At 31.0% G+C, this 13049-nt stretch overlaps 2 protein-coding genes across 2 annotated transcripts; both read left to right on the forward strand.

Annotated features, from left to right (window-relative positions):
• The first annotated feature begins 4102 nt into the window (after nt 1-4102).
• LOC25488505 (receptor-like protein kinase BRI1-like 3) lies at nt 4103-8019 on the forward strand. Its single transcript, XM_013603376.3, has one exon. The coding sequence runs from the start codon at nt 4179-4181 to the stop codon at nt 7821-7823; it is 3645 nt and encodes a 1214-aa protein (XP_013458830.2). The 5' UTR covers nt 4103-4178; the 3' UTR covers nt 7824-8019.
• A 3699-nt stretch (nt 8020-11718) lies between these two features.
• On the forward strand, nt 11719-12642 carry LOC25488506 (zinc finger protein 8). Its single transcript, XM_013603377.1, has one exon. It carries the CDS (start codon nt 11719-11721, stop codon nt 12640-12642), a length of 924 nt encoding a protein of 307 aa, XP_013458831.1.
• Nucleotides 12643-13049: the final 407 nt, after the last annotated feature.

The following is a 13049-nucleotide window of genomic DNA, read 5'->3' on the forward strand; positions in this document are numbered from 1 at the left end:
TTTCTATGTAAACTTTTTATTTTTACATAATTGTCCAATAATATGTGTCATATCATTTAATGAGTTTAAAATATTTTTTGATAAATCATATTTAAAATATTTGTATATTGATTATACAAACAAATTAAAATAAACTCTCCTAATATAAGAGAGGAAGCCTTTTAGGCTTCTACTATAACAGATTTTGTTATTCTTTAATTAATGTTCACTATTTATCTTATGTTTATACATAGATATATAATCATATAGTAAATATTAGATAATGATAATTCATTTTCTTATTAAATGAAGGGTCAATAGAGCTTTACCCCATGTAATTTTTTTTTTTAGATTCTGTCCTTGTAAAATAAAGATTCTTCAGGATTGCCCTCTATGCCTTGTGACTCAGCAGAATATTTGATGTGTCACTGACGTGGCATTTTTTTTTATTTTTCAATTTTTTTTTGATGCCACGTGTAAAATACATTTTCCACCTCATTTATAATAAAAAAATAAAAATTTAAAAAATCAGGCAAAAAATCAATTTATTTTTTTCTAAAAGTTTAAAAATCGAAAAAAAGTTAGATTATTTTTAAAAAAATTTAAAAAATCAGAAAAGTAATTCAGATTTTTTAAATTTAATTTAAAAAAAAATCATTTTATTTTATATTTCAAAATCTTTATAAATTCTTTTTTGAAATTAAATAATTAGAAAAAAATTCAAATGTTTTTTACAAATTCAAAAACATCAGATAATATTATTTTTTTTGAATTTTATAATTTTAATTTAATTGGGATTTTTATATTCCTGAATTTTTATGAATTATTTTTTGAAATAAAAAAATTCATTTTTTTCCTGAAATTAGGAAGTATTTTAAAAAAAAATTGGAACTTCATTTTCAAAATAAAAATTTCAATTTTTTAATTTTGTTTTTTCTGATTTTTAAAATAATTTTAGCTTTTTAAAAATTAATTAAAAAAAGATTTTTCGTTTTAAATTTTTTTTTTTTTTAATTATAAATGACATGTAAATTCTTTTTTACACGTGGCATTAAAAAAAATTGAAAAATAAACAAAAAATGCCACGTCAGTGTCACATCATAGATTCTGCTGAGTCATAGGGTTCAGGGGACAATCCTGAAGAATCTTTATTTTACAAGGATAGAATCTAAAAAAAAAAAATTACAGGGGGAAAACCAAAAATGCCATATATTATAGGGGATAAAACTCTATTAACCTTTAAATGAATCATATATAAGAAAAAGAGAACGGAAATGGGAATCACCCAAACATATAAAAACAATTTTAATTTATTAATAACCAGAAATTGTAAATATACCATATATTACTTTTTATACAAATGAGCATTATCAATTTATCATTATTCCTTAAAAAAAAAAAAAACAATTTATCATTATTTTTTTTTGTTGCCACAAGTACGAGAAATGGAAATCACACGAAATAGCACAAATACAGAAATTTATTATGTCAATATATTTATGTCTAAATATAAGGAAAATATTGTTGGTAAAAAAAATTAATATAAGGCCAATATTAAGGTCCTCTAAAAAAAAAAGGAAAATATTAAGGAATAAGAATAAAGTATTAATGTCAACATACCTTGCATTAGCTGTAACATTATGGGGAAAGAGGTCATGATAATCTGGAGTTGTCAACAGATGTCATTATTCATTTGAGACAAATTGTTTTGTTACATTTATCTCTTTCAATGAGGGAGTCAAAATAAAAATTTAATCTTTTTTTTTATTATATAAAAATAAGACTTTTTCTTTTTGTCACATAAAAATAAGACTTTAACTTAATACAACAAGCAAAACACTTAGGGATGGCAATTGGACCCAGTCCAGACGGGCATCCGCAATAGGTAGGGTAAAATCCCGCATTTATGAGTATGGGTTTGAGTCCGGGTAATTACCGCAAATTTAGATTGGTATGGGTGCGGATAAGGGCACTATACTACCCAGCCCCGCAACCCGCATATACATATTTATATAATATAATAAATATTTGATTTATTTTTGGTGTACAATTATTTAATTTATTTAGCTATTTAAATATAAACATAAACCTAAAAACTAATATGGTAATCGTTTAATTCGTGCCTTCATAAGCTCACGAGCTACAAATTTATGATTTAAATCAATTTGATGTTTATTTTAGCATGCACTTTTTTATATGTATTTTGAATGTTTTTTTATTTGGCTTAATACTACGATTTCTACTATTTTATGAGTTGCTTTAAAAAAAATTGGATCATAGTTTTATTTCAATTGTGATATTTTTTATTGTCTTTTTATAATTAAAGTGTGGATAATGGGTACATATATGGGCACTTAGATTCCCATAAGGTATGGAAGGGTACTAAAGTTGTTACCCATGAGGGTACGGGCTCGGGTACAGACATTTCTTACAAACGCGGGTATGAGGAAGGGTATTATAGTACCCTACCTATTGGGTATCCGTTGCCATCCCTAAAAACACTTCTCTTTTTAGTGCTTGAAAGCAAAAATTAAAAATTTGGCTTTCGTTTTTCATGGCTGGTAGGTAAATACCCTTCAATGTTTTAATCTTGTTACCTAGTTAGCATCGATTTCTAACTACCGGCTTTAAAGGTTGTTCCTCTTCTAACTTAATTATAATTACTCGAGTCCTAACTTAACACTCCTTATATATATTATGAGCTCATTTTTTAATGTATAATCCATTTTGTCTTCTTAAAAAAATATACCATAAAAAATATTAAAAAGAGGGAACCACTTGGCACTATTCGATTCACTAGATATTAGGCACTAGTCTACATAACCTTTTTGAATTTTTAGTGATTCTTTTTTCCTTTAATTCTTGACGTTGGGCTCCTCATTCGGGCATTTTCAAAACTCAAAGTTTGGGTGATAATTACATCTTTGAAAACGAAAAGTGATATGGACCACTTCATTTTTTATTTTATGAAAAGGGGTGTGAATATATAATTTTATATAATAATGCAATGATTCCTTTTCTCACGTAATTTCAGCTTCCCAAGCAAGTCCATAGAATTTTCTAATGAAAGAAAAACGTACCAAAAGAGACCAAAAATCAAAGCTAGCAGCTGAGGTTAGGTAACACGTATATCCATCTATCTGAAAATCAGGACAACAGAGGAAAGGAAGGAGGAAAGAAAACCACACTCTACCCTATTTGAGTATTTGGATTGGATCCTTCAAATAAAACAAAATAAATAATAAACCCTAATTTGTTTCTAAATGCAGTACAATAATTTTATTCAACTTATTATTCTAGTTTTACCTCCACTATGATTTTTTTTAAGGGCTACATCATATATATATATATATATATATATATATATATATATATATATATATATATATATAAACGAAAACTAAAGGCATAAAAAGATAGAAATGTTCATGTGAAAGAAAAAGAGTACCCTTAACTTATTATCTAAAATTATGATTAAGTTTATTAAATGACAAATAAATAAGATTGTTCATGCTTTAGCTAAGCATGCCATAATGCAATTTTGTTTTCATAAAAAAAAACTTGAAAAAAATTATTCTTTTTAAGCAGTACTGTAAGATCATATTTCTTCTTCTCATGAAATTTTCACACGATATCATAATTCATTTTTTCAAATTAGTATACTTTATCAATATACAATTATCTAAATTTACACATGGACCTAATATTGTGTTGTCACATAAGTTGACGTGACAATCCATTTTTATGTCAATATGTAAAATAATTGTACACACTCATATAATATATTAATTAAATTCTAAGAACAACAAATAAAAATCTATACACTATTTAATTACTTATCATATTCCTGGAAATTAAAATATTAAAAGTTTAAAAATTTATTATGATATTAATAACAATAAAAACTATTTCTTTTTTCTCACAATGAAAAGCAATAAAAATAATGATTTCCCTATTAAAAAAAAAGTCTTTTATGTATTCATTTTCTTTTTTCTAGAAACAACAAAAAAGGTATTTTGGATACACACATGACACACTACCCACACGTACACACAAGACATGACAAAGACAAAGACAAAGACAAAGACAAAAAAGGTAATGATTATTATTATTTCCTTCATTATTTTCATGAAACAAAAACAAAAACAAAAGAAAATAAAAGAAAGAAAGAATCAATACTCATAATAAGTGTTAGAGAAATGAAAAAAAGAGAAAACAAACCAAGAAACATGTCATGTAAATGTTCATCAACAAGAACAAGAACATGTGCTATTGTTCTTCATGTGATTGTTTCATTCATAACACTAACCTTAACATCATCAACAATAACAACCTTTGATTCAGCAACGTTGTTAAACAATTTCAAACACTCAAACATCATTTCTGATCCAACCAACTTCCTTTCAAACTGGTCACTTTCATCTTCACCATGTTTTTGGCAAGGTATCACTTGTTCACTTTCCGGTGATATCACCACCGTAAACCTCACCGGAGCTTCACTTTCCGGCAACCATCTTAGCCTTCTCACTTTCACTTCAATACCATCTTTGCAAAATCTTCTTTTGCATGGAAATTCATTCACTACTTTCAACTTATCTGTTTCACAACCTTGCTCTCTTATCACTCTTGATCTTTCTTCCACCAATTTCTCAGGAACTTTCCCTTTTGAAAATTTTGTTTCTTGTTATAGTCTTAGTTACCTTAACTTGTCTAGGAATTTCATAACTTCAACAACAAAGAATCATAGTTTTGTAGGGTTTGGTTCTTCTTTGGTTCAACTTGATATGTCTAGAAACATGTTTTCTGATGTTGATTATGTTGTTGAAGTTTTGACAAAGTTTGAGAGTTTGGTTTTTGTTAATTTTTCTGACAACAAAATCTATGGTCAAATCAGTGATTCACTTGTTCCTTCTGTGAATTTGTCAACTTTGGATTTGTCTCATAATTTGTTGTTTGGGAAACTACCCTCTAAAATTGTTGGTGGTAGTGTTGAAATTTTGGATCTTTCAAGCAACAATTTTTCTTCAGGGTTTTCTGAGTTTGATTTTGGTGGGTGTAAGAAACTTGTTTGGTTGAGTTTATCTCACAATGTGATATCTGATTTTGAGTTTCCACAAAGTTTGAGAAATTGTCAAATGTTGAAAAGTTTGGACCTTTCTCAAAATCAATTAAAGATGAAGATTCCTGGTGCTGTTCTTGGTGGGTTGAGGAATTTGAAGGAACTTTATTTAGGGAATAATCTTCTTTATGGAGAAATATCTAAGGAGCTTGGAAGTGTTTGTAAGAGTTTGGAAATTCTTGATCTTTCTAAGAATAAACTCTCTGGTGAGTTTCCTTTGGTTTTTGAAAAATGTTCATCTTTGAAGAGTCTTAACCTAGCTAAGAATTATCTCTATGGTAATTTTCTTGAAAATGTTGTTGCCAAACTTGCTAGTCTTAGGTATCTCTCTGTTTCCTTCAACAACATAACCGGAAATGTTCCTTTGTCAATTGTTGCAAATTGTACACAACTTCAGGTTCTTGACCTGAGTTCAAATGCCTTCACCGGTAACATTCCCTCGATGTTCTGTCCTTCAAAATTGGAGAAGTTGCTTTTAGCTAATAATTACCTTTCAGGGACTGTGCCTGTGAAACTCGGTGAATGCAAGAGTTTGAGAACTATTGATTTTAGCTTCAACAATTTGAGTGGTTCAATACCTTCAGAAGTTTGGTTTTTGCCTAATCTTTCTGACTTGATTATGTGGGCAAATAGACTCACTGGTGAGATTCCTGAAGGAATTTGTGTCAATGGAGGGAACCTTGAGACATTGATTCTTAACAACAATTTGATTTCTGGTTCGATTCCCAAGTCCATTGCAAATTGTACCAACATGATTTGGGTTTCGCTTGCTAGCAACCGCATTACCGGAGAAATACCCGTTGGTATCGGGAATTTGAATGAACTTGCTATTCTCCAATTAGGTAACAATTCTCTTGTTGGAAAGATTCCTCCTGAGATTGGAATGTGTAAGAGACTGATATGGTTGGATTTGACGAGCAATAACCTCACCGGTACTATTCCACCTGACCTTGCAAATCAAGCAGGATCGGTTATTCCGGGGAGTGTTTCGGGTAAACAGTTTGCATTTGTGAGAAATGAAGGTGGAACTAATTGTCGAGGAGCCGGAGGACTAGTTGAGTTTGAGGATATAAGGGCAGAGAGGCTTGAAGATTTTCCTATGGTACATTCTTGTCCGTTAACAAGAATATATTCTGGTTATACAGTTTATACTTTTACCACCAATGGAAGCATGATTTACCTTGACCTTTCCTACAATTTCTTGTCAGGGACTATTCCGGAAAAATTCGGTGCAATGGCCTATTTGCAGGTCTTGAATCTAGGACACAATAGGCTCAATGGAAAAATTCCTGAAAGCCTTGGTGCATTAAAACCTATAGGAGTGCTTGATTTATCTCATAATAACCTTCAAGGATTCATCCCTGGATCATTACAATCTCTATCGTTTCTCAGTGACTTTGATGTGTCAAATAATAACCTTAGTGGATTGATTCCTTCTGGTGGTCAGCTAACTACTTTCCCGGCATCTAGATACCAAAACAACTCGAATCTTTGTGGTGTTCCGTTACCAACATGCAGCGCTTCAAATCACACGGTAGCTGTTCGTATGTTGAAGAAGAAGAAGCAACCTATTGCAGTTTTGACAACCACGTGCCTCCTTTTCTTTCTCTTGTTTGTCGTTGTGTTTGTGCTGGCTTTGTATCGAGTGCAAAAGACTCGGAAGAAGGAAGAATTGAGAGAAAAATATATAGAAAGTCTTCCGACTTCTGGTAGCAGTAGTTGGAAGCTCTCTGGCTTTCCTGAGCCTCTGAGCATCAATGTTGCTACATTCGAGAAGCCTCTGCGTAAGTTGACGTTTGCACATCTCCTCGAGGCTACTAATGGTTTCAGCGCCGAAAGCTTGATAGGCTCGGGAGGTTTTGGTGAAGTCTATAAGGCTAAGATGAAAGACGGCAGTGTTGTTGCTATCAAGAAACTCATTCGTGTCACAGGTCAGGGAGACAGAGAGTTCATAGCTGAAATGGAAACGATTGGGAAGATTAAGCACCGGAACCTTGTTCCACTTCTTGGTTACTGTAAAATTGGAGATGAAAGGCTACTTGTGTATGAGTACATGAAATATGGAAGTTTAGAAACTGTTCTACATGAGAGAATCAAAAGTTCAGAGCTTGCTTGGGAAACAAGAAAGAAGATAGCACTAGGATCAGCAAGAGGTCTTGCATTTCTTCATCATAGTTGCATACCTCATATTATACATAGAGACATGAAGTCAAGCAATATTCTTCTTGACGAAAATTTCGAGGCTAGAGTTTCAGATTTCGGTATGGCAAGATTGGTTAATGCTCTTGACACTCATCTCACAGTTAGCACGCTTGCAGGAACACCAGGTTATGTACCACCAGAATACTATCAGAGTTTCCGATGCACAGCGAAAGGTGATGTTTATAGTTATGGTGTCATACTGCTAGAACTTCTATCAGGGAAGAGACCAATCAACTCGTCCGAGTTTGGCGATGATAACAATCTTGTTGGATGGTCTAAGAAGCTTTACAGAGAAAGAAGAATTAGTGAAATACTTGATCCTGAATTGGTTGTGCAAACTTCTAGTGAAGGTGAACTTTTTCAATATTTGAAAATTGCTTTTGAATGTTTAGAGGAAAGACCGTACCGGCGTCCGACAATGATACAAGTGATGGCAATGTTTAAAGAGCTTCAAGTTGATACAGATAATGATAGTGTTGTTGATGGTTTCTCTATGAAAGACAATGTTATTGATGAAGCATGATGTATGACTCAAAGTCCTTTTGTTGAAAATGAAAAAAAGAAGACATAGACCTGTTCTGTTTGTGATAAAGTAGAAGTGTTCTTTCACATTTTTGTTTATGTATATATATAACATTTTCTTGAGGTTATAGACAGAATTCAGTCACTTGAAATTGGTGACATTTGTTTTGATTCATATGCTAACTTTTATTGCTAAACAAAAATCTAAAAATCTCTCCATATGTGATATTTTGTTCAAAGGTTCTATTAACGAGTCAATTGTTTGATTATAGTATATAAAATGATTGATTCTTAATTTTTTTTCCGCAGACTCGAGATTTTATCGTGTGAATTTAGAGAATTTTTTATCATAGTGATTCAAGTCCTTTTTGCAGCTCGTTTATGAATAAAACTTGTGTTATGTGGAATTTTATCAGAGTTTCAATAGAAAGTAAAGTTAAAAGTATAAATGAAATATGCTCTTATTCTAGGATACCCTTAAAGAAATTCAAGACTTTCTTGCCTGCCCTTTGCACACACTAGTTGCATTGAGTTTCCTAAAATAATAATAATTTCATTTTTTAATGGCATTAAATGTACTAAATTGTAAGTTCCTTTTCAATATTTTGTTTGTGTCTACTCTAGTGTCTACACAGAAAGAACCGTTTCTTTTTTCAATTTCTTATGCATAACCAAACAGTGGACAGTTGCTGTTGTTGACTAAACCACTAAATTATCATAACACTTTAATATACAACAAAGGGTCTGTACCTACTGCCTTTTGGTACAATGATGGGTTGAAAGATTTTGACAAATTTAAAAGTCATATAAACTTGAAGTGTAGTTAAGTTTAATAGGGACGTTTATCATGAGTCAGCTTTGATAAACTTCTTAAGAAGCATTTAGACCATTCACAATGGTGAGTATATTACCTTTTAACACCATATTAAATAAGCGTCACTATTGGGAATTAAATAAATTGGATGTTTGTAGAGAAGGGTGACTTTGAAAGCCCCTTCCCTTCACTTTTCTGGGTCCCTCTAAATAAAGTGTAATAATTTTTTTTTTATTGAAATTTAATGAATTAGAGTTATTGGTTGGACTTGTACCAAAAAAAAAAAAGAGTTATTGGTTGGACTAAATTGGTAATTTTGTGAGGTGCTAGGTCAGAGACATTGAATGTATTAAGATTTGCCTCAAAATTGATGATTGAATGATTATGTGAAATCATGGTACGATTTTGGTTCTTTTTTTTGGAAGTTTGTCTCGACAAATTTCGTGGCACGATTTGTCAATAACGTTAGCATTCTATTGTGTACTAACGTGAAATCGCGACACGATAGTTGCATATCATGGCACTATTTTCTTCGGATCTGGACGATATATAACGCTTCATTCTTCATGTTTGGGTAGGACTTCAAGAGAGAGAAATTTAGGAAATCAAATGCGGTGGCTTTAGAGTTGAGTGTCTTTGGTGAGAGGTTCTATTGGGTTAGAAAAACATCTGTAAACGTATTGTGTGAGTGAATTCATTGAGTCTCTTGTTTATGGGAAGAGATTGAGAAATGGGTAGAAGTTAGATTTGTTCTTGTTGAAGCTAATTTCTTATAACCGTTTTGTATTTCTTTGTAAAGAACTCATTGATATTGAACAAGAGAGATCTCTCTCCCCTAGAGTACATCATTGTTTGACCGAGCTGAGCAAACAATTTATTTTTTAGGGAAAACAATTCTTAGTGTGTTTGTTTCAATTCTCTCTTTATCTTCTGCTTGTGATTTTGCGCTTTTATACTTGGTTCCTAGATTAAATCTAGATTGGTTATTGTTGTTGCTCGAGGCTACTTTGATATCGGTTACTACTTTCATTTTTGCTCCACACATCTAATTTTAATCAGTGTGAGATTTATTCGAATTCATAACAGAGTGCTCATTAAGATTAACATTAAAAAGTTACGAAATTGGTGATTTTGTACATACATGATCCACTTAAGCACCCAAAATGGATCCTCCATTGTGGATGATCTTATAATACTCCATCCATATTTTATTATACGTCACTTCAGAAAAAATATTTGTGTATTATTATATGTCATTTTATAATATTTCTTTCTTATTACACTCTTTACTATTTACTTCTCTATATTCTTCCAAATCTTTTAATTTCTCTGTCATGTATTAATGAGGGATAATTTTGAAAAATCACTCATAATTTCTGTTTTTCGTACAAAATTAACTACATACTAAGATGTGTGAAAGTGACTTGTAATAGAAAATTGAAGGAGTAGAAGAAATATTCGAAAGATTCTTGTAAAAACAATTTTATAAACAATAGTTTCTTGTGTGTTAATAGACACAAAAGAGAAGAAGGGTCGGAAAGGAGTTGAGCTAGCGGAACGTTGCAAAATACGATTTAGGGTTATTGTTGTAACTTGAATGGTAATATATATATTGGTTATAACACTATAAACCCTAAATCATAAAGAAAACAAATACACAAATTTATAACTGCTCTAAAATTGCATAGGGAGACACCATTAATCAAATGGTGAACAATTATCGTGTCTAGTTGTCTTGAGATTTTTGTTCCTTTATTCTTTTATTATTGGCCGGTCTCATAATAGTTAAAATTAGCTTCTGCATCTCATTATTATGAGTAGCACTTTATTTAACTTTTCCATTCATATCTATAAGTTTATTTAATTCAAAAAATTCCCTGAGCAAGAAACTAATCAAAACAAGGCCTATAAATTTACATTAGTTGAAAAGGTTCCCTTTTAAGCAAGAAACTGAAACTGAAACTGAATTAAATCCTGAATGCTCATAAAGACAAGGGATTCATGTTAATGCAGTAGAAAAAGCTATGTATTGTATATTCTATGCAATTGCTAGTATACCAGCTAGCAGCACAATAGATGCAACATCAAAATGTTGAAAATGGTACTTTATTTAGTACAGTGCAAATTTTAATTTCATTTTTTAGTTTTTATTTGGTAACATTTTGAGTTTATGTTATTGATTAGAACATTACTCATTTTGATGTTATTTACAACCATGACTCTTTTTAATGTTATTGATGCTATTTACAAGTTTTAATGTTATTTAAAATTTAAATAAATGACGAGTCTTTTTGAACTTTTTGTCCTTCTTTTTATTATAACCCAATTTTTACGATTAAAACAGAGCTTTCAAATTGTTTAAGACGGAATGAAGGGTTATAGATTACTATACACATTAAACCTGTTTTTCCACGGAAAACTAAAAGTGATCAATAAGATTTGAATTCTATCGTCCCCGTGAGTTTAAATGAATTAGATTATATATATAGAGATCGAAATTCAAATCTTAAAAACCTTAAAAAGTGACAAAAAAATTAATTTGAATTTCGTTTAAAAAATATTCAACGAGATTTGAACATGTGCAACATTATTACATTAAAAAGCTTTTTTATGAATGTAACGTTTGAACGTATTAAGTCAACCCGTGTTGAAGAAAATACAAACATATCATTCATTGATGAAGCCAAAATTATTAGCAAGTTACCAATTTTGCTTCTTTCTCAGTTTGAAATCACATTTGAACTACATCGAAACTATGGAAGATTGAACTTACTAAGCAGTTAGAGTTAGAATCATTTTAGGAAGGTAAAGATATTCATGCACAAATAAATAAATGGGTGCAATATCCTTCCTTGCATCGTTTCAAATTTTCAATCCTTAGCTATTATAATTATAACTCAAATAATATAACAGCTTAAAATTTGCATATGATATCTCCTTCTTTATTTATAAAGATATTTACATTAACTCAAATATTTTTAAAATAAATAAGCCTTCTTATAAGCTTCTCTTTTCATCAAATCAGTAATCCACAACCCTATTCTCCAACATAAAGCATTGTTTGCTATCCTTAATTTGTACTATGGCATCCCAATCCTCTAGCGTCTCAGCCACTTCACAAGATCAAGGTGATTCTTCCAACTCAAAAAAAATTATGATCGAGAAGGAGATTGAACATGATCAACCATCAAATTCCAATCCCAACAAGTTTTTTGATTTCGTGAAGCTATCGAAAGACGATTCGGTTCTTAGGTCAGAGGTGCAAGAGCACGATTTTTTTGGCACTTTTCAAGTCGGTTCCTCGTCTCGTTTTCCTAGTAACAACAATGAAAGGAAAAACGAGAACAACGATGAAGAGAAGAATTCAGATTCAAAGTCTTTTTCATGTTGTTTTTGCAAGAGAAAATTTTCTACTTCGCAAGCCTTAGGAGGACACCAGAATGCCCATAAGGCTGAACGTACGTTAGAAAAACAACGTAAACAAAGGTATGAAAGTGGTGCTTTTGGTTTAGGGCAACCTCACTTTAACCCTTATTTTAGTTATCCAAGTACTCTTTTTACACGCCCTTATTTTAGCGCAATTGGGACTAGAATGGAATCCATGATTCAAAAACCACTTTTTATTAACCCTAGAATTACTCCACATAGTTTTAGACCTTTTGGGTATGGTAATGGTGGTTTGGGTTTGCAAGAGATATTAAACCCTTCTCTTGTTAGTTTGAGAAATATGGAGGGCAGTAATAGTAATTCTAGGGTTGGAATTCTAGGTACCGGGGATGCAACTACTTTAAGGATTGAAGATGGTGAAAATAATAAAATTGGTACTAATCTAAAGTTTGAAGATTCTTCTACAAATGTTACAACAAGTTCAAACTCAAACCTAGAAAAGAAAATTATTATGGCTCCCACTTCAACCAATGATGATATTCATGATCAATCAAAATCCAACAATGAAGAAGAACCATCAGATAAATCTCATGGCCTTGATTTATCACTGAAGCTGTAAATAAGTTTTGTTTTTATATGTCAATGTTCTTGTTAATTTGATTGCTACTCTCTAGTTGAAGTTATTTCTTGATGTTTACTTTTTTTCTTTATCGAGCAATTGATGTTTACTTTTTGTTGATGTCACATTATTATATATTTTAATAGCAATTATTAGTATTAATTGTGTTTTGATTACTACCTTGATTATTGCTAATTTGTTTGCAAGATGTATTTGATGAAATTGAAAAAAGATACATTGAGTTTTGTTTGAAGTAATGTGCTACATCATTCGATCACTATTATAAATAATTTTTGGGTCATGCTAACCGGTGCCTCCGAAACACCAATTAATTAGCATGACCCATAATTTATTTTTTAATCTCACTAAATACATCTTACAAACAAGCCCATATATCAAGAAATAAC

This window comes from Medicago truncatula, chromosome 3 (assembly GCF_003473485.1).
Source record: "Medicago truncatula cultivar Jemalong A17 chromosome 3, MtrunA17r5.0-ANR, whole genome shotgun sequence".
Lineage (NCBI taxonomy): Eukaryota > Viridiplantae > Streptophyta > Magnoliopsida > Fabales > Fabaceae > Medicago > Medicago truncatula.